At 48.1% G+C, this 22662-nt stretch overlaps 1 protein-coding gene across 2 annotated transcripts in view; it reads left to right on the forward strand.

Annotated features, from left to right (window-relative positions):
• CDC27 (cell division cycle 27) overlaps nt 1-22431 on the forward strand; it is a 255809-nt gene extending 233378 nt beyond the window's left edge. For both annotated transcript variants that reach the window (XM_063959474.1, XM_063959475.1), the window contains 4 exons: nt 3169-3297; nt 3401-3475; nt 3667-3847; nt 20681-22431. In XM_063959474.1, the coding sequence (XP_063815544.1) occupies nt 3169-3297; nt 3401-3475; nt 3667-3847; nt 20681-20763 (468 nt within the window). In that variant the 3' untranslated portion in view covers nt 20764-22431. The remainder of the gene's footprint in view (nt 1-3168; nt 3298-3400; nt 3476-3666; nt 3848-20680) is intronic.
• Nucleotides 22432-22662: the final 231 nt, after the last annotated feature.

A 22662-nucleotide genomic window follows, 5' to 3' on the forward strand; every position in this document is an offset into this window, starting at 1 on the left:
AGCAGTGTTCATTCCGGGAGTGGACAACTGGGAAGCAGACTTCCTCAGCAGACACGACCTCCACCCGGGAGAGGGGGGACTTCACCCAGAAGTCTTCCACATGATTGTGAACCGTTGGGAAAAACCAAAGGTGGACATGATGGCGTCCCGCCTCAACAAAAAACTAGACAGGTATTGCGCCAGGTCAAGGGACCCTCAGGCAATAGCTGTGGACGCTCTGGTAACACCGTGGGTGTACCAGTCAGTGTATGTGTTCCCTCCTCTGCCTCTCATACCCAAGGTACTGAGAATCATAAGAAGGAGAGGAGTAAGGACTATACTCGTGGCTCCGGATTGGCCAAGAAGGACTTGGTACCCGGAACTTCAAGAGATGCTCACAGAGGACCCGTGGCCTCTACCTCTAAGAAGGGACCTGCTCCAGCAGGGACCCTGTCTGTTCCAAGACTTACCGCGGCTGCGTTTGACGGCATGGCGGTTGAACGCCGGATCCTGAAGGAAAAAGGCATTCCGGATGAAGTCATCCCTACCCTGATCAAAGCCAGGAAGGATGTAACCGTACAGCATTATCACCGTATTTGGCGTAAATATGTTGCGTGGTGCGAGGCCAGGAAGGCCCCTACAGAGGAATTTCAACTGGGTCGTTTCCTGCATTTCCTGCAAACAGGACTCTCTATGGGCCTAAAATTAGGGTCCATTAAGGTTCAAATTTCGGCCCTGTCGATTTTCTTCCAGAAAGAACTGGCTTCAGTTCCTGAAGTTCAGACATTTGTCAAGGGAGTACTGCAATATACAGCCTCCTTTTGTGCCTCCAGTGGCACCTTGGGATCTCAATGTAGTTTTGGGGTTCCTAAAATCACATTGGTTTGAACCACTCACCACTGTGGACTTAAAATATCTCACATGGAAAGTGGTAATGCTGTTGGCCCTGGCTTCAGCCAGGCGTGTCTCAGAATTGGCGGCTTTATCCTATATTTTTCATACGGACAGGGCAGAATTGAGGACTCGTCCTCAATTTCTCCCTAAGGTGGTTTCAGCGTTTCACTTGAACCAGCCTATTGTGGTACCTGCGGCTGCTAGGGACTTGGAGGACTCCAAGTTGCTGGACGTAGTCAGGGCCCTGAAAATGTGTTTCCAGGACGGCTGCAGTCAGAAAATCTGACTCGCTGTTTATCCTGTATGCACCCAACAAGCTGGGTGCTCCTGCTTCTAAGCAGACTATTGCTCGTTGGATTTGTAGTACAATTCAGCTTGCACATTCTGTGGCAGGCCTTCCACAGCCAAAATCTGTAAAAGCCCATTCCACAAGGAAGGTGGGCTCATCTTGGGCGGCTGCCCGAGGGGTCTCGGCTTTACAACTTTGCCGAGCAGCTACTTGGTCAGGGGCAAACACGTTTGCTAAATTCTACAAATTTGATACCCTGGCTGAGGAGGACCTGGAGTTCTCTCATTCGGTGCTGCAGAGTCATCCGCACTCTCCCGCCCGTTTGGGAGCTTTGGTATAATCCCCATGGTCCTTACGGAGTTCCCAGCATCCACTAGGACGTCAGAGAAAATAAGAATTTACTTACGATAATTCTATTTCTCGTAGTCCGTAGTGGATGCTGGGCGCCCATCCCAAGTGCGGATTGTCTGCAATTCTTGTACATAGTTATTGTTACAAAAATCGGGTTATTATTGTTGTGAGCCATCTTTTCAGAGGCTCCTCTGTTATCATGCTGTTAACTGGGTTCAGATCACAGGTTGTACGGTGTGATTGGTGTGGCTGGTATGAGTCTTACCCGGGATTCAAAATCCTTCCTTATTGTGTACGCTCGTCCGGGCACGGTATCCTGGCTGAGGCTTGGAGGAGGGTCGTGGGGGGAGGGGCCAGTGCACACCGGGTGGTCCTGGGGCTTTACTTTTGTGCCCGGTCTCCTGCGGAGCCGCTGTTCCCCCCCATGGTCCTTACGGAGTTCCCAGCATCCACTACGGACTACGAGAAATAGAATTATCGGTAAGTAAATTCTTATTTTTTTTTCTACCACTCGGTTGCACATGCGATTGCACACTTGCAAAGCAGAAATACACTTCCCTATGGGCGGCGACTATCTGCTCGCAGTGCTGCAAAAAAACAGAGCGATCAGGTCTGAATTAGGCCCATTATACACATTGTACCAGGTAAAGCACATTATACATATTGCACTAGGCAGAGCATGTTATACACATTGCACCAGGTAGAGCACGACACAGGCACACAGATGCTGACACTGACTAACTGACGCCGACACACAAACCGATGCTGATGCACTGACGCAGACACTGGCACACAGATGCTGACACACAGAAGCCTATACACACAGATTCTGACACACATGCAGATGCTGACACACTGATGATGACGCACACAAACATAACACAGACAGATGCTGACACACTGACCATTTACCATGATGTGTGTCCCTTGCCTCCATGCATGCAGCCACCGGGTGAGATTACATGCTGTCAGATTCAATGTTTGTAAGTAGCCGACATACAGCAGGTAAATACTCCCGCAGTATACAGCCACCAACAGCCCCATTCTCTCCCCTCACACACGTGGCAGTAACCCTCTCCCCTTCCCGCAGCGGCCGGCAACCCCCCCTCTCCCCAGCTCTCTTTGTCCGCATCAGACAGCAGTCTTCCCCCTCTCACCGCCTCGCAGCGGATATCTCCCTCCGCGGTGGTCGGCAACCACCTCCCCTTGCGCTCTCTCCCTCCTTTCTGCAGCAGCTGATGGGTACTAGTGCCTGCTGCGGCGCTGGAGGGAGGGCTCGGGCACCATTTATGATTCGGCCCAGTGTGGGGGGAGCATGGCCAGTACTGAGTGGATGGGGCCTGGCCCATCGGCAATCTGTCCCGGCATCCCGCCGGACCAATCCGCCGCTGGACTGAACACTAAAAATTGCTGACAGAAAGTGGCCTTGTCACTTACGCTTGTCTAACAACTTCCAGTTTTGCTTTTAAACGTATCCATCTTGTCAGCCCTGAAGAAGCATTCAGTGTAGGAACAGAGGGGAAGGGGTGGGGGGGTTTCTAGAAATGCAGGGCTACTAGATGGGTCATACATTTTTTTACAAAATTGCACAATTTTTCCATTTTAATGTGCCTAGTCTATTTTTAATCTTTTTTTTCCCCCCCTTTTATAATCAGGTGCAGCATGCACTCAAAAAATCAGACAAGGCTTTGGATACTCTTAACAAAGCTATTTCCATTGATCCCAAAAACCCACTATGCAAGTTCCACCGAGCCTCTATCTTGTTTGCCAATGAAAAATATAAGGTATGGTATCATGGTAGTTTGTGAAATGTAGGTTGAAGTACAAATTACAGTTTGTTCTATTTTTATAGACTTATTTTTTTTATTTATTTATGTATGTTTCCAGTCTGCACTGCAGGAGCTGGAGGAACTGAAGCAAATTGTCCCCAAGGAATCCTTAGTGTATTTTTTGATAGGAAAGGTAAGATAATCTTGCTACTGTGACTTCTCTTCAATCTCAAACATTAAAGAATTTTAACGTCACCCCAATAATACAGATAACTATCCCATATTGGTAATTGTGGTAGCAGAGTAATCTACACTATAGCTTTATCAGTGCTAACCATCCTCTTGAATCTCCTTTGTTTCCTCTCCTAAACTCATATCCTTCAGGTGTATAAAAAACTAGGTCAAACACATTTGGCCCTGATGAACTTTTCCTGGGCAATGGACCTGGATCCCAAAGGAGCTAACAACCAGATCAAAGAGGCCATAGACAAACGTTATCTACCAGATGATGAAGAGGTTGTCACCCAAGAGGAACAAGTTAGTGAGTGCTACCCCTATGAAACAGGTGAGGAATGTCCATGAAACATAAGAATGAGCTGATTGCTATTTCTTGGGGTCAAGTGCCAGATTTTTACATTTCTGTGTTAGGTCATGGCTTAGAGCTGTCAGCCATTGTTCACACTGACAATATCTAGCACAGAATGCTTATGGGTGTTAGTTTTAAGGCCCTTTTAAGAAGGACAAGGCGGGGAAGTCCATCAAGCCTTGGAGAGAGATAAAGCGGGGAGGTTGCCCAAAATAACCAATCCGCTTTTTACTGTAATTTATGTTACATAGTGTTTGAAACATCAGGCGCTGGTTGGTTGCTCTGGGCAATTTTATCATTCCTGAATACAGGGACCATAATGTTCCTTAAGAGGCAGAAATCTCTATCCCCGTACACTACAATGTTAGTTGGGGGTCACCAAATACCCACATTTAAAATTAACTTAAAATAGGGATTTTGCAGTACTTATCCCCTGCTCAGAGTTGGTGAAGAGAAATTTGCGATAACCACTATAGAGACTTATCGCCAATAACTTTTCGTTGCTATTTGGAAACCAAGTTATTGCATATGCGATAATAGGATTTTAATTACCTACCGATAAATCCTTTTCTCGTAGTCCGTAGAGGATGCTGGGGTCAATTTAGTACCATGGGGTATAGACGGGTGCTTTGGGAGCCACTGGCACTTTAAGAGTTTAATAGTGTGGGCTGGCCCCTCCCTCTATGCCCCTCCTACCAGACTCAGTCTAGAAACTGTGCCCGAGGAGACAGACATACTTCAAGAGAAGGAAGTACACAGATAGTGGTGAGATTCACACCAGCTCACACATAACAAAAAGAAAAGCCAAGCTAACCAACTTGGAACAATTCAGCAATGGCTGAAACAACAATACTGAACCAAGTAGCAATGCAGGAATATGAAGCACTGGACGGGCGCCCAGCATCCTCTACGGACTACAAGAAAAGGATTTACCGGTAAGTAATTTAAAATCCTATTTTCTCTAGGACGTAAGAGGATGCTGGGGTCCATTTAGTACTATGGTGATGTACCAAAGCTCCCAGTACGGGATGGAGAGTGCTTGAGGTACCTGCAGAACAGATTGACCAAACTTTAGGTTCTCAGAGGCCAAAGTATTGAACTTGTAGAACTTAGCAAACGTGTTCGACCCAGACCAAGTAGCTGTTCGGCAAAGATGTAAAGCCGAGACACCCCGGGCAGCCGCCCAGGAAGAACCCACTTTATGAGTAGAGTGGGCCTTAACCAATTGTGGACACGGCAAGCCCGCAGTAGAATAAGCATGCTGGATAGTAAACCTGATCCAACGAGAAATCGTCTGCTTAGAAGCAGGACACCCAACCTTGTTGGGATCATAAAGGACGAATAAAGCGTCCGACTTCCTGTGACGAGAAGTTCTATTCACATAAATTTTCAAAGCCCTCACCACATCCAAGGACTTTTGAGGTAATTGAGGAGTCAGTAGCCACTGGGACCACAATAGGTTGGTTGATATGAAAAGCGGACAGAACCTTTGGAAGAAACTGACGCGTTCTGAGCTCAGCCCTATCTTCATGGAAAATCAAATAGGGGCTTTTGCATGACAATGCCCCTAATTCTGACACACGTCTTGCCAATGCCAACAGTGTGACCGCCTTCCAAGTAAGAAACTTGACGTCCACCTCCTGCAAAGGTTCGAACCAATCTGATTGCAGGAACTGCAGCACCACATTAAGATCCCAAGGTGCCGTAGGAGGCACAAAGGTTGGTTGGATGTGCAGAACCCCTTTCAAGAATGTCTGAACCTCAAAGAGGTCAGCCAATTGTTTCTGTAAGAAAATGGACAAGACCGAAATCTGGACTTTTATGGAACCCAACCGTAGGCCCACATCCACACCTGCTTGCAGAAAGAGGAGAAACCGTCCCAGTTGAAACTCCACTGTTGGAAACTTCTTGGAATCACACCAAGACGCATACTTTTTCTAAATCCGATGGTAATGTTTAGACGTAACTCCCTTCCTATCTTGTATTAGGGTAGGAATGACCTTTTTCGGAGTGCCCTTCCGAGCTAAGATCTGCCGTCAAACGTAGCCGCGGTAAGTCTTGATAGGCGAACGGCCCCTGTTGCATAAGGTCCTCGCGAAGAGGAAGAGGCCTCGGATCCGCCAGGAGTAATTCCAGAAGATCTGCGTACCAAGCCCTCCTTGGCCAGTCTGGAGCAATGAGGATCGCCTGAACTCTTGTTCATTTTATTAGTTTGAGAACCCTTGGGATGAGTGGAAGTGGAGGGAACACATACACTGACTGGAACACCCACGGAGTTACCAGTGCGTCCCCCGCCACTGCCTTTGGGTCTATCGACCTGGAGCAGTACCTCCGAAGCTCCTTGTTGACACGAGAGGCCATCATGTGTACTTGAGGTACACCCCATCGGCTTGTCACCTCTGCGAACACCTCCGGGTGGAGGTCCCATTCTTCTGAAAGGAGATCGTGTCTGCTGAGGAAGTCCGCTTCCCAGTTGTCCACTCCCGGAATAAAGATTGCTGATAGCGCCACTGCATGCTTTTCTGCCCAGACGATGATTCTTGTTCCCTCACATTGCTGCTCTGCTCTTCGTTCCGCCCTGACGGTTTATGTAGGACGCTGCTGTGACATTGTATGACTGCACCTGTATGGCTCGATCTTGCAGAAGATGTGCTGCTTGTAGAAGGCCGTTGTATATGCCCCTTAGTTCCAGAATGTTTATCGGAAGTATCGACTCCAGACTTGACCACTTTCCTTGGAACTCTTCCACTTGGGTGCCCACTCCCCAACCTCTGAGACTTGCATCCGTGGTTAGGAGGATCAAATTCCGAATCCCGAATCTGCGGCCTTCGAGTAGGTGAGAAGTTTGGCTTTCGGCGACAGGCGTATCCGCTGGTGCATGTGAAGGTTTGATCCCGACCATTTGTCTAGGAGATCTAGCTGGAATGACCGCTCATGGAACCTTCCGTACTGAAGAGCCTCGTAGGAGTCTACCATCTTCCCCAGAAGGCGAATGCACTGATAAATCGAAACCTGGGCTGGCTTCAGGACATCCCGTACCATTGATTGGATCACCAACGCTTTCTCCAACGGTAGAAACACCCTCTGCACTTCTGTGTCGAGTATCATCCCCAGGAAGGGTAGTCTCCTTGTTGGCTCCAAATGTGACTTTGGAAGGTTCAGGATCCACCCATGATCCTGGAATAGTCTAGTTGAGAGAGCAATACTCTGCAACAACCTCTCCCTGGAAGACGCTTTTATCAGCAGATCGTCCACATATGGAATTATGTTCACTCGTTTTCTGCAGAGGAGTAGCATCATCTCTGCCATGACCTTGGTGAACACCCTCGGTGCTGTGGAGAAACCAAAGGGCATTGCATGGAACTGATAGTGACAATCCAGCAGCGCAAATCTGAGATAAGCCTGGTGAGGCAGCCAGATCTGAATGTGAAGGTATGCATCCTTGATATCGAGGGATATTAGGAATTCCCCCTCCTCCAGACTTGAGATCACCGCTCTCAGAGACTCCATCTTGAATTTGAATTCCCTTAAGTAGGGGTTCAATGACTTTAGGTTTAAAATCGGTCTTACCGAACCATCCGGTTTCGGCACCACAAACAGGTTTGAGTAATAACCCTTGTGGTGTAGGTGAGGTGGAACTAGGACAATAACATCCGTTTGGACCAATTTTTGAATGGCTTCCTGTAGGATTGCACTTTCTGTCAGCGAAACTGGTAAGCCGGATTTGAAGAATCTGCGAGGTGGGAGTTCCTGAAACTCTAGTCTGTAGCCCTGGGTAACAATGTCTGTCACCCAGGGTCTAGGCCTGACGACGCCCAGATGTGACTGAATTTTTTTAGTCTCTCTCCCACCGGCCCGATCTCCAGGCTGGGAGGTCCACCGTCATGCAGAAGATTTTGCGGAAAAAGAACCTGGTTTCTGTTCCTGAGAACCTGTTGGTGCAGGGTTTTTTTTATTTCTCTGACGTCCTAGTGGATGCTGGGAACTCCGAAAGGACCATGGGGAATAGGGGCTCCGCAGGAGACTGGGCACAACTAAAGAAAGCTTTTAGGTCACCTGGTGTGCACTGGCTCCTCCCACTATGACCCTCCTCCAAGCCTCAGTTAGATTTTGTGCCCGGCCGAGGTTGGATGCACACTAGGGGCTCTCCTGAGCTTCTAAAAAGAAAGTATATAATTAGGTTTTTTATTTTACAGTGAGACCTGCTGGCAACAGGCTCACTGCAGCGAGGGACTAAGGGGAGAACAAGCGAACCTACCTGCTTGCAGCTAGCTTGGGCTTCTTAGGCTACTGGACACCATTAGCTCCAGAGGGATCGACCGCATGGAACTGGCCTTGGTGTTCGGTCCCGGAGCCGCGCCGCCGTCCCCCTTACAGAGCCAGAAGCAAGAAGAGGTCCGGAAAATCGGCGGCAGAAGACATCAGTCTTCACCAAGGTAGCGCACAGCACTGCAGCTGTGCGCTATTGCTCCTCATACACACTTCACACTCCGGTCACTGAGGGTGCAGGGCGCTAAGGGGGGGCGCCCTGAGCAGCAATAAAAACACCTTGGCTGGCAAAAATACCACAATATATAGCCCCAGAGGCTATATATGTGGAAAATACCCCTGCCAGAATATAGGAAAAAGCGGGAGAATAGTCAGCGGAAAAGGGGCGGAGCTATCTCCTTCAGCACACTGGCGCCATTTTTCCCTCACAGCTCCGCTGGAAGGAAGCTCCCTGGCTCTCCCTTGCAGTCTACACTACAGAAAAGGGTAAAAAAAGAGAGGGGGGGCACTAAATTTAGGCGCAGTATACATTTATATAGAAAAAGCAGCTATAGGGGACATAACTCAGTTAGTCCCTGCATTATATAGCGCTCTGGTGTGTGCTGGCATACTCTCACTCTGTCCCCCCAAAGGGCTTTTGTGGGTCCTGTCCTCTGTTAGAGCATTCCCTGTGTGTGTGCGGTGTGTCGGTACGGCTGTGTCGACATGTTTGATGAGGATAATGATGTGGAGACGGAGCAGATGCCTTTAGAAGGGATGTCGCCCCCTGCGGGGCAGACACCTGAGTGGATGAGCTTATGGAAAGAAATGAGTGCACGTATAGACTCCTTACATAAGAAATTTGACGACATGCCAAATGTGGGACAGCCGACTTCTCAGCTCGTGCCTGTCCAGGCGTCTCAAAGGTCATCAGGGGCTCTGAAACGCCCGCTACCTCAGACCGCAGACGCAGATGTCGACACTGATACTGACACCAGTGTCGACGACGAGTCTAACCTGATGCCCACTAAAGCCATTCACTGCATGATTGAGGCAATTTAAGAGGTGTTACACATTTCTGATATAAATACAGGTACCACTAAAAAGGGTATTATGTTTGGGGAGAAAAAACTACCCGTAGTTTTCCCCCCATCAGATGAATTAAATGAAGTGTGTGAAGAAGCGTGGGCTTTCCCTGATAAAAAATTGGTAATTCCTAAGAAGGTACTAATGGCGTTCCCTTTCCCGCCAGAGGATAGGTCACGTTGGGAAACACCTCCTAGGGTGGATAAAGCGCTCACACGTTTGTCTAAAAAGGTGGCACTACCGTCTCCGGATACGGCCGCCCTCAAGGAACCTGCTGATAGAAAGCAGGAGGCGATCCTGAAGTCTGTATACAAACACTCAGGCATTTTACTTAGGCCAGCTATTGCGTCAGCATGGATGTGCAGTGCTGCCGCTGCGTGGTCAGATAAACTGTCAGAAAATATTGACACACTAGACAGAGACACGATCCTGCTAACCATAGACCATATCAAAGACTCAGTCTTATATATGAGAGATGCACAGAGGGAAATCTGCCGGCTGGCATCTAAAGTAAGTGCATTGTCCATTTCTGCTAGGAGAGGCTTATGGACTCGCCAGTGGACAGGAGATGCAGATTCTAAAAGGCACATGGAAGTGTTGCCATATAAGGGTGAGGAATTATTTGGGGATGGTCTCTCGGACCTAGTTTCCACAGCAACGTCTGGGAAGTCAGCATTTTTACCCCATGTCCCCTCACAGCCTAAGAAGGCGCCGTTTTATCAGGTTCAGTCCTTTCGGACCCAGAAAAACAAGCGTGGAAAAGGCGGGTCTTTTCTGTGCAGAGGTAGGGGAAAAAGGCTGCAACAAACAGCAGGTTCCCGGGAGCAAAAGTCCTCCCCCCCGCTTCTTCTTCCAAGTCCGCCGCATGACGGTGGGGCTCCACAGGCGGAGCCAGGTACGGTGGGGGGCCGCCTCAAGAATTTCAGCGATCAGTGGGCTCGCTCACAGGTGGATCCCTGGATCCTTCAAATAGTATCTCAGGGGTACAAACTGGAATTCGAGGCGTCTCCACCCCACCGGTTCCTAAAATCTGCCTTGCCGATTGCTCCCTCAGACAGGGAGGCGGTGCTAGCGGCAATTCACAAGCTGTTTTCCCAGCAGGTGATAATCAAGGTACCCCTACTTCAACAAGGCCGGGGTTACTATTCCACACTATTTGTGGTGCCGAAACCGGACGGTTCGGTGAGACCCATTTTAAATTTGAAATCCTTGAACACATACATAAAACAATTCAAGTTCAAGATGGAATCGCTCAGGGCGGTTATTGCAAGCCTGGACGAGGGGGATTACATGGTATCCCTGGACATCAAGGATGCTTACTTGCATGTCCCCATTTACCATCCTCACCAGGAGTACCTCAGATTTGTGGTACAGGATTGCCATTACCAATTCCAGACGCTGCCGTTTGGACTGTCCACGGCACCGAGGGTATTTACCAAGGTTATGGCGGAAATGATGATACTCCTTCGAAAAAAGGGAGTTTTAATTATCCCGTACTTGGACGATCTCCTAATAAAGGCGAGGTCCAAGGAACAGTTGTTGGTGGGAGTAGCACTATCTCAGGAAGTGCTGCACCAGCACGGCTGGATTCTGAATATCCCAAAGTCACAGCTGGTTCCGACGACACGTCTACTGTTCCTGGGTATGATTCTGGATACAGTCCAGAAAAAAAAAAAGTGTTCCTCCCGGAGGAGAAAGCCAGAGAGTTGTCATCTCTAGTCAGAGACCTCCTGAAACCAAAACAGGTATCGGTGCATCACTACACGCGGGTCCTGGGAAAGATGGTAGCTTCTTACGAAGCAATTCCCTTCGGCAGGTTCCATGCCAGAATCTTTCAGTGGGACCTGTTGGACAAATGGTCCGGATCGCATCTTCAGATGCATCGCTTAATAACCCTGTCTCCAAGAACCAGGGTGTCTCTACTGTGGTGGCTGCAGAGTGCCCATCTTCTAGAGGGCCGCAGGTTCGGCATACAGGACTGGGTCCTGGTGACCATGGATGCCAGCCTTCGAGGCTGGGGGGCAGTCACACGGGGAAGAAACTTCCAAGGACTATGGTCGAGTCCGGAGACTTCCCTTCACATAAATATTCTGGAACTAAGGGCCATCTACAGTGCCCTAAGTCAAGCAAAATCCCTGCTCCTACACCAGCCGGTGCTGATCCAGTCAGACAACATCACGGCAGTCGCCCATGTAAATCGACAGGGCGGCACAAGAAGCAGGATGGCAATGGCAGAAGCCACAAGAATTCTCCGATGGGCGGAGAATCATGTACTAGCACTGTCAGCAGTGTTCATTCCGGGAGTGGACAACTGGGAAGCAGACTTCCTCAGCAGACACGACCTCCACCCGGGAGAGTGGGGACTTCATCCAGAAGTCTTCCAGATGCTGGTAAACCGTTGGGAAAAACCACAGGTGGACATGATGGCGTCCCGCCTCAACAAAAAGTTAAAAAGATATTGCGCCAGGTCAAGGGACCCTCAGGCGATAGCTGTGGACGCTCTAGTGACACCGTGGGTGTACCAGTCGGTTTATGTGTTCCCTCCTCTGCCTCTCATACCAAAGGTATTGAGAATAATAAGAAAGCGAGGAGTAAACACAATTCTCTTGGTTCCGGATTGGCCAAGACGAGCATGGTACCCGGAACTTCCAAGAGATGATCTCAGAGGACCCGTGGCCTCTGCCGCTCAGACAAGACCTGCTACAGCAGGGGCCCTGTCTGTTCCAAAACTTACCGCGGCTGCGTTTGACGGCATGGCGGTTGAACGCCGGATCCTGAAGGAAAAGGGTATTCCGGAAGAAGTCATTCCTACGCTTATTAAAGCCAGGAAAGATGTTACGGCAAATCATTATCACCGTATATGGCGGAAATATGTTGCATGGTGCGAGGCCGAAAAGGCCCCAACAGAGGAATTTCAACTAGGTCGATTTCTGCATTTCCTGCAAGCAGGAGTGAATATGGGCCTAAAACTAGGCTCCATTAAAGTACAGATCTCGGCTCTGTCGATTTTCTTTCAAAAAGAACTAGCTTCAGTACCTGAAGTTCAGACATTTGTGAAAGGAGTGCTGCATATTTAGCCCCCGTTTGTGCTTCCTGTGGCACCTTGGGATCTCAACGTGGTGTTGAGTTTCTTAAAATCACATTGGTTTGAGCCACTAAAAACCGTGGATCTGAAATATCTCACGTGGAAAGTGGTCATGTTATTGGCATTGGCTTCAGCCAGGCGAGTGTCAGAATTGGCGGCTTTATCATGTAAAAGCCCTTATCTGATTTTCCATATAGATAGGGCAGAATTGAGGACTCGTCCCCAGTTTCTCCCTAAGGTGGTGTCAGCGTTTCACCTGAACCAGCCTATTGTGGTGCCTGCGGCTACTAGGGATTTGGAGGACTCCAAGTTGCTAGATGTTGTCAGGGCCCTGAAAATATATGTTTCCAGGACGGCTGGAGTCAGAAAATCTGACTCGCTGTTTATCCTGTATGCACCCAACAAGCTGGGTGCTCCTGCTTCTAAGCAGACTATTGCTCGCTGGATTTGTAGTACAATTCAGCTTGCACATTCTGTGGCAGGCCTGCCACAGCCAAAATCTGTAAATGCCCATTCCACAAGGAAGGTGGGCTCATCTTGGGCGGCTGCCCGAGGGGTCTCGGCTTTACAACTTTGCCGAGCAGCTACTTGGTCAGGGGCAAACACGTTTGCAAAATTCTACAAATTTGATACCCTGGCTGAGGAGGACCTGGAGTTCTCTCATTCGGTGCTGCAGAGTCATCCGCACTCTCCCGCCCGTTTGGGAGCTTTGGTATAATCCCCATGGTCCTTACGGAGTTCCCAGCATCCACTAGGACGTCAGAGAAAATAAGAATTTACTCACCGGTAATTCTATTTCTCGTAGTCCGTAGTGGATGCTGGGCGCCTATCCCAAGTGCGGATTGTCTGCAATACTTGTAAATAGTTATTGCTAACTAAAGGGTTATTGTTGAGCCATCTGTTGAGAGGCTCAGTTGTTTTCATACTGTCAAACTGGATATAGTATCACGAGTTGTACGGTGTGATTGGTGTGGCTGGTATGAGTCTTACCCGGGATTCAAAATCCTTCCTTATTATGTCAGCTCGTCCGGGCACAGTGTCCTAACTGAGGCTTGGAGGAGGGTCATAGTGGGAGGAGCCAGTGCACACCAGGTAGTCATAAATCTTTCTAGAGTGCCCAGCCTCCTTCGGAGCCCGCTATTACCCATGGTCCTTACGGAGTTCCCAGCATCCACTACGGACTACGAGAAATAGAATTACCGGTGAGTAAATTCTTATTTTTTCCCCCATCAGAAGAATTAAATGAAGTGTGTGAAGAAGCGTGGGCTTTCCCTGATAAAAGATTGGTAATCTCTAAGAAGTTACTAATGGCGTTCCCTTTCCCGCCAGAGGATAGGTCACGTTGGGAGACACCCCCTAGGGTGGATAAAGCGCTCACACATTTGTCTAAAAAGGTGGCACTACCGTCTCCGGATACGGCCGCCCTCAAGGAACCTGCTGATAGAAAGCAGGAGGCGATCCTGAAGTCTGTGTATACACACTCAGGCATTATACTTAGACCAGCTATTGCGTCAGCATGGATGTTCAGTGCTGCCGCTGCGTGGTCAGATTCCCTGTCAGAAAATATTGACACCCTAGACAGGGACACTATTCTGCTAACCATAGAGCATATAAAAGACTCAGTCTTATACATGAGAGATGCACAGAGGGAGATCTGCCGGCTGGCATCTAAAATAAGTGCATTGTCCATTTCTGCTAGGAGAGGCTTATGGACTCGCCAGTGGACAGGGGATGCAGATTCAAAAAGGCACATGGAAGTTTTGCCTTATAAGGGTGAGGAGTTATTTGGGGATGGTCTCTCGGACCTAGTTTCCACAGCAACTGCTGGGAAGTCAGCATTTTTACCCCATGTTCCCTCACAGCCTAAAAAGGCGCCGTTTTATCAGGTACAGTCCTTTCGGACTCAGAAAAACAGGCGTGGAAAAGGCGGGTCCTTTCTGTCCAGAGGCAGAGGTAGGGGAAAAAGGCTGCAACAAACAGCAGGTTCCCAGGAGCAAAAGTCCTCCCCCGCTTCTTCCGAGTCCGCCGCATGACGGTGGGGCTCCACAGGCGGAGCCAGGTACGGTGGGGGGCCGCCTCAAAAATTTAAGCGATCAGTGGGCTCGCTCACAGGTGGATCCCTGGATCCTGCAAATAGTATCTCAAGGGTACAAACTGGAATTCGAGGCGTCTCCACCCCACCGGTTCCTAAAATCTGCCTTGCCGATTACTCCTTCAGACAGGGAGGCTGTGCTAGCGGCAATTCACAAGCTGTATTCCCAGCAGGTGATAATCAAGGTGCCCCTACTTCAACAAGGACGGGGTTACTATTCCACACTGTTTGTGGTACCGAAACCGGACGGTTCGGTGAGACCCATTTTAAATTTGAAATCCTTGAACACATACATAAAAAAATTCAAGTTCAAGATGGAATTCGCTCAGGGCGGTTATTGCAAGCCTGGACGAGGGGGATTACATGGTATCCCTGGACATCAAGGATGCTTACCTGCATGTCCCCATTTACTATCCTCACCAGGAGTACCTCAGATTTGTGGTACAGGATTGCCATTACCAATTCCAGACGCTGCCGTTTGGACTCTCCACGGCACCGAGGGTGTTTACCAAGGTAATGGCGGAAATGATGATACTCCTTCGAAGAAAGGGAGTTTTAATTATCCCGTACTTGGAAGATCTCCTAATAAAGGCGAGGTCCAAGGAGCAGTTGTTGGTGGGAGTAGCACTATCTCAGGAGGTGCTACACCAGCACGGTTGGATTCTGAACAGGTTCCATGCCAGAATCTTTCAGTGGGACCTGTTGGACCAATGGTCCGGATCGCATCTTCAGATGCATCGCCTAATAACCCTGTCTCCAAGAACCAGGGTGTCTCTGCTGTGGTGGCTGCAGAGTGCTCATCTTCTAGAGGGCCGCAGATTCGGCATACAGGACTGGGTCCTGGTGACCACGGATGCCAGCCTTCGAGGCTGGGGGGCAGTCACACAGGGAAGAAACTTCCAAGGACTATGGTCGAGTCAGGAGACTTCCCTACACATAAATATTCTGGATCTAAGGGCCATTTACAATGCCCTAAGTCAGGCAAAATCCCTGCTTCTACACCAGCCGGTACTGATCCAGTCAGACAACATCACGGCAGTCGCCCATGTAAATCGACAGGACGGCACAAGAAGCAGGATGGCAATGGCAGAAGCCACAAGGATTCTCCGATGAGCGGAAAATCACGTGCTAGCACTGTCAGCAGTGTTCGTTCCGGGAGTGGACAACTGGGAAGCAGACTTTCTCAGCAGGCACGACCTCCACCCGGGAGAGTGGGGACTTCATCCAGAAGTCTTCACGCTGATTGTAAATCGATGGGAACGGCCACAGGTGTACATGATGGCGTCCCGCCTAAACAAAAAACTAGAGAGATATTGCGCCAGGTCAAGGGACCCTCAGGCGATAGCTGTGGACGCTCTAGTGACACCGTGGGTGTACCAGTCAGTTTATGTGTTCCCTCCTCTGCCTCTCATACCAAGGGTACTGAGAATAATAAGAAAACGAGGAGTAAGAACAATACTCGTGGTTCCGGATTGGCCAAGACGAGCGTGGTACCCGGAACTTCAAGAGATGATCTCAGAGGACCCATGGCCTCTGCCGCTCAGACAGGACCTGCTGCAGCAGGGGCCCTGTCTGTTCCAAGACTTACCGCGGCTGCGTTTGACGGCATGGCGGTTGAACGCCGGATCCTGAAGGAAAAGGGCATTCCGGAGGAAGTCATTCCTACGCTGATTAAAGCCAGGAAAGATGTAACTGCAAAGCATTATCACCGCATATGGCGGAAATATGTTGCTTGGTGTGAGGCCAATAAGGCCCCAACAGAGGAATTTCAACTAGGTTGATTTCTGCATTTCCTACAAGCAGGAGTGACTATGGGCCTGAAATTAGGCTCCATTAAGGTACAGATCTCGGCTCTGTCGATTTTCTTCCAGAAAGAACTAGCTTCACTACCTGAAGTTCAGACGTTTGTGAAAGGAGTGCTGCATATTCAGCCCCCGTTTGTGCCTCCAGTGGCACCTTGGGATCTCAACGTGGTGTTGAGTTTCTTAAAATCACATTGGTTTGAGCCACTTAAAACCGTGGATCTAAAATATCTCACGTGGAAAGTGGTCATGTTATTGGCCTTTGCTTCAGCCAGGCGTGTGTCAGAATTGGCAGCTTTGTCATGTAAAAGCCCTTATCTGATTTTCCATATGGATAGGGCGGAATTGAGGACTCGTCCCCAGTTTCTCCCTAAGGTGGTATCAGCTTTTCACTTGAACCAACCTATTGTGGTGCCTGCGGCTACTAGGGACTTGGAGGATTCCAAGTTACTGGACGTAGTCAGGGCCTTGAAAATTTATGTTTCCAGGACGGCTAGAGTCAGGAAATCTGACTCGCTATTTATCCTGTATGCACCCAACATGCTTCTAAGCAGACTGTATGCTTCTAAGCAGACTATTGCTCGCTGGATTTGTAGCACAATTCAGCTGGCGCATTCTGCGGCTGGACTGCCGCATCCTAAATCCGTAAAAGCCCATTCCACAAGGAAGGTGGGCTCATCTTGGGCGGCTGCCCGAGGGGTCTCGGCTTTACAACTTTGCCGAGCTGCTACTTGGTCAGGGGCAAACACGTTTGCAACATTCTACAAATTTGATACCCTGGCTGAGGAGGACCTTGAGTTCTCTCATTCGGTGCTGCAGAGTCATCCGCACTCTCCCGCCCGTTTGGGAGCTTTGGTATAATCCCCATGGTCCTTTCGGAGTCCCCAGCATCCACTAGGACGTCAGAGAAAATAAGATTTTACTCACCGGTAAATCTATTTCTCGTAGTCCGTAGTGGATGCTGGGCGCCCATCCCAAGTGCGGATTGTCTGCAATACTTGTACATAGTTATTGTTAACTAAAGGGTTATTGTTGAGCCATCTGTTGAGAGGCTCAGTTGTTTTCATACTGTTAAACTGGGTATAGTATCACGAGTTATACGGTGTGATTGGTGTGGCTGGTAAGAGTCTTACCCGGGATTCAAAATCCTTCCTTATTATGTCAGCTCGTCCGGGCACAGTGTCCTAACTGAGGCTTGGAGGAGGGTCATAGTGGGAGGAGCCAGTGCACACCAGTTGACCTAAAAGCTTTCTTTAGTTGTGCCCAGTCTCCTGCGGAGCCGCTATTCCCCATGGTCCTTTCGGAGTTCCCAGCATCCACTACGGACTACGAGAAATAGATTTACCGGTGAGTAAAATCTTATTTTTCCCTGACCACCCCTAAAGAAGGTGGAAGGGGATTTGGATTTTTTAAATTTTGCGGTCCGAAAGGACTGCAGTGTGGACGTAGGATAAGATTTCCTAGTCGGTGGAGCTGCTGAGGGGAGAAAGGTTGACTTACCAGCAGTTGCCGTGGAAATCCACGCATTCAATGCGTCCCCAAACAAACCCTGACCTGTGAAGGGTAGGTTCTCCGCACTTTTCTTAGATTCTGCATCCGCAGTCCATTGGCGTAGCCAGAGCCCTCTGCGTGCTGAGACCGCCATGGAAGTAGCCCTTGCATTCAGCATTCCAAGGTCTTTCATGGCCTCCACCATGAACCCAGCAGAATCCTGTATGTGACGCAAAAACAAATCAATGTCACTCCTATCCATAGTATCTAAGTCCTCTAGTAATGTGCTTGACCACTTTACTATGGCTTTAGAAATCCACGCACAAGCAATAGTGGGCCTTAAAGCCACGCCTGTAGCAGTGTATAGAGATTTGAGCGTAGTCTCAATCTTGCAGTCAGCCGGCTCTATTAGGGCGGTTGAACCAGGAACAGGTAAAACCACCTTTTTGGACAAACTAGATACAGAAGCGTCCACTATAGGTGGGTTTTCCAATTTCTATCTTCAGGGAAAGGAAAAGCAATGAGAATTCTTTTAGGGATCTGGAATATTTTCTCTGGGTTTTCCCAGGATTTTTCAAATAAAGAGTTTAGCTCTTTAGAAGCAGGGAAGGTGAGGGAGGATTTCTTATTTTCCGTAAAACAAGATTCCTCCTCTGGCTCAGGTCCATTCTCAGTAATATGCAAAACATCCCTAATGGCTTCAATCATCAGCTGCACCCCCTTAGCAAGGGATGCATCCCCCCCCCCCCCCCCCCCTGCATAACCCCATCACCATCCCCTGTATCAGAGTCGGTATCAGTGTCAACTTGCATTATTTGGGCAAGTGTACGTTTTTTAGGGTATGTAGGTGGGGTATTTGAGGAAGTAGGACCTGAATGCTGCAAACCCTCTACAGGCTTCCTCAAAAACTGTGTCTCTTTCTCATTATGTGACATCCTTGATGAAATCTGGGATATCATTCCCCTTAAAGAATCCACCCATGGGGATTCGGATTTGACAGGTTGGGAAAGCACATTGCAGTCCTGAGTACTTGGGATAGACTCCTCAGGAGAAGATAAACACTCTGCAGCACATGATACAGAGCCCTTAGATATGATAATGTGGATATATACACACATACACACACACACTTACCGGAAAATGTCAGACACAGTTTCCCCCAGAGTACCTTCAGAGAATCGCAGAGTATAAGGAGCCAGCCACACAGCGCTCCAGTGGACAGTTATTAAGATAACAGCCCGGCGCAGACTAAATAACCTTAATAGGTAAAATAGCACTAACTACACTCTACCCCCACCTCTTGTCTATAACACCCTGGTACCGCAGTAACTGGAGTTATGTGGAGGGTCAGCGCTCCCTGTCAACGTGTTTCAGCGTTCTGCAGGGAGAAAATGGTGTTGGTGAGTGCTGGATCCACTCTGATGAGAGGCCCCGCCCCTAAAATGGCGCGCAGCTTCCCGCACACTATGATTATACCGGCCTGAGGTCTTTAGTGCTAACAGCGGGATTAGCCCCTGTTAGCTGCATTACCAGTGTTAGGGTAATCGCGCTGGCCCAGGACGCCACTCAGCTGCGTCTACATAGATATGTTGCGGAGCCTTCATAGAGCGCAGCCTGACAGAGCTGCGCTCCCACCCTTGTGCCGACATTCTAGCCGGCGACCCGCTAACCGGGCCACCGGCGCTGAACTCGCCACTCTTCTTTCTTCTGGCTCTGTTAGGGAGTGGCGGCCGTGCTGCGGGAGTGAGCGGTCGCCTCGTGGGCTTGTGATCGGCACCCTCAGGAGCTCAGTGTCCTGTCAGCGGAGATAGAGAACCATTAACTTCAAGAGTTGGTTTCTGCTCCCCCCCCCCCCCAAGTGCCACGAAGCAGGAAGGCTGTTGCCAGCAGCCTTCCTGTACCTAACAGCTCTTAGAAAAAAAATAAAACTAGAAAAACTCCTAGGCGCTCGCCTAGCTGTGACCGGCTCCTCCGGGCACATTTTCTAAACTGAGTCTGGTAGGAGGGGCATAGAGGGAGGGGTCAGCCCACACTATTAAACTCTTAAAGTGCCAGTGGCTCCCAAAGGACCCGTCTATACCCCATGGTACTAAATGGACTCCAGCATCCTCAAGGACGTAAGAGAAAAAATATTGTGAAACCACGTTATCATAAGAATTATGAATTGTAGCAAGATTAATGGAAATCACTCCTTGTCTATGGCCTTTTAGGCCAACTGTAGATCTAGCAACACTGCTTAAAAGCACAGAGAGATGAATAGCCAACTTGCATAAATCTAATGGCATCTCATACGTGATCTAGGATAGTGACTTTAACGGTGGAGAACATTCTAGTGAATCCATACAGGGCAATCAGGAAAGTGATTTAATGATGTATTTAATAGTCTATGTATAGTACTGAGCAGTGATTTCACCCCCCTACCTTAATTAATTTTGCACACACTAAGTGAGACTTCTACCCAGAACATAATTATAATATTAGTGTGTGGGGATATCATAACATAGCAGTTTTGCTTTTATCAACTAAAATGGGATCTGCCAAGCAGTTTGCCTTATCTAAAGCCAAACTAATTGGTTGGTTGGAACAAAAATTCAATAATGTATGAGAGCCAATGATAATCCACCATTTGCTCCCAAACACTGGAAAACGGTTGTCCAGACAAATTGGTTAAATCCACCCACCATAAACACAGTTAAGCACTTACTCTGGTTCATGTACAAAACAAAGTAATGTGCCGCTTTCTGTACCAATCTATTACTTGTATCAGTTGGTTATGGCCTCAAGAGGGCAATATGTCCAGTCTGAAGAACTGAAAGCTGTACAAATGGAAATAGTTGTGTGTTGTTTTTTTGTTTTTGTTTTGTTTTTTATCTTCTTTGCCAGGTTATTTAAAGAAAGGCTCTAATATGCTCTCAATAAGAGCTGGCTGTCTATTTCTCAAATCAGAGGCAGTCAGCTTGAGCTGGTGTCATTATCATGATAATTAATAGGTCTCTGTTTCTTTGTAGTGGGAACTGATGAATCGCAGGAGAGCAGCATGACGGATGCAGATGACACACAATTGCACGCAGCTGAGAGTGATGAGTTTTAACCTAGCCCTCACTCCCTACCGGACATATGGCATTGGGGTGTCTGACTGTTATTTTACTCAACACCACCCCAGCCTCACCCTTGCCTTCTCAGATGCCTTTCTAAGGCTGCCATTTTGTATCATCATCATTGCCTCTGTTACCATTGTCAGCCATTCCTCCCCCAGCGACCTCTGATTTTTTAAAGCCCTGCAGAGAATTAAAGACTGTGCAATATGTGGGTAGCACTCGGTTGGATTCCTGCTTCTTTTCCACTTTCTAAAGCACCTAGTGTTTCCAAAGGGGGTATGTGATGCAAGGTATGGCCTGTTCATGCCGAAGATGATGATGATGATGATGAATTATTAGGAGTCCCAAGTCTCCCCAGACTTGAAGCTTGCTGTTAAAGCGTAACAAACACTGAACTTCATGGATACGATGCTCTTTCACAGCACCTTCAAATTCAGTGCCTCCCTCCACCCTCATTGAGGACAGAATTTAGAAGACTTTCTGCTTGGATAACATTTATTCAGCGCTAGAATCTAAAGACAAGAGACTGGGGCAATCTAAACTTTTGACCATCATCTGATGAGAGACTCTTTGCAGACTGACTTATGCTTACAGTGAACCATTCAACTACAGACTAAGGATAGATGCCCTCCTCCACCTTAGATTTCTTATACTGGGTGTTAGGATGGATGGCCTGGGTTAATGTAAGGTGACTGAATCATTTCCATAACTCATCACTGTGGAGTGGGACAAGCCATAATCTTCCAATCGCCATCTCACCATCTTTTCTTCTTTCATTGCATTTTATTTACAAGCGTTATACTTGTAGTATTCCGCAAGCTAAACCATTTTTTTTCATGTGCGGTTGGAAAATGGAAGGGTACAGGCATGGAGAATGTTTTGTCTAAAAAAGGGATACCTCTTAATAGTACCACTTGCCTTCATACAGTGCATGTAGCCATTTGTAGCCTATTAGGAACAAGTGAAACTATGTCTCGCCTTAGTGATCTTTATTAGTTCATAGTGCATTATTGGACTGTATCCTTAGCTCATCAAATGGCTGCATTCAGTGTATAGGCGATGGATATACCTTAATTGGTGAGATACTCGTTTTATATCGGTTTGTTATAAGTTCTTTTACCTTCGTTTCATTTTCACCATCTCACTTTTTATTTGTTTGCAAAATCCCTTAAAACTAATGGTTGGATAACATTTGACTACCCCTAGACATAATGCTTTCAAAATGCAATTTTTAATTTACCCTATTACCTTGTGGGTTTGGGTTTCCTGTAGGAAGATTGTCACCGTCCTCTCTCTATTCAGGTTTCTAGTTCCAGTGCTCTGGGCAAATCCATCATCTGTCATCTGCATTTGGTGAAACAAGGAGGATCACCTTCCATCTAACGTTACTGGCATGATGTCTAATGAATAACACGCCCGTCACTGCCAGCCAGGCCAGCTACCCTGTAATGGACAGTTGCCCTGCGGCACTGGTCTCTCTGGTGGGGCGGGACCCCTTTTATTGTGTGGCTGTGATTTGTCTTTTTATTTTTGTCCCCTCCCCTTTTTTTATTTCAGACAGTGTACAGTGTTCTATTATTTGGGTCGGGAGGTTCCTGTTTAATATATTTTGCGAATCATTTAAGGATGTGAAAAATCCGAATAAAAACTTTTTAAAAATATTCCTGGAGAAGCTACTGGATTGATATTTATGCAGGGGTCCATGGAATTCAATTTAATCTTTTCCTCTATATCTGCATTTACTGAATTTCAACGAACATACAGCATTTTGCGAACCAAGACATAAGTCGAGCTACAGTATTTCACAGTGGTTGATTGCAGACAACAATGGATTTCAGTGAACGTGGTTGCAGTCATTATAAATATACATAGGTGAACGGCTTGGTTCTTCA

Source organism: Pseudophryne corroboree, chromosome 3 (assembly GCF_028390025.1).
Source record: "Pseudophryne corroboree isolate aPseCor3 chromosome 3, aPseCor3.hap2, whole genome shotgun sequence".
NCBI lineage: Eukaryota > Metazoa > Chordata > Amphibia > Anura > Myobatrachidae > Pseudophryne > Pseudophryne corroboree.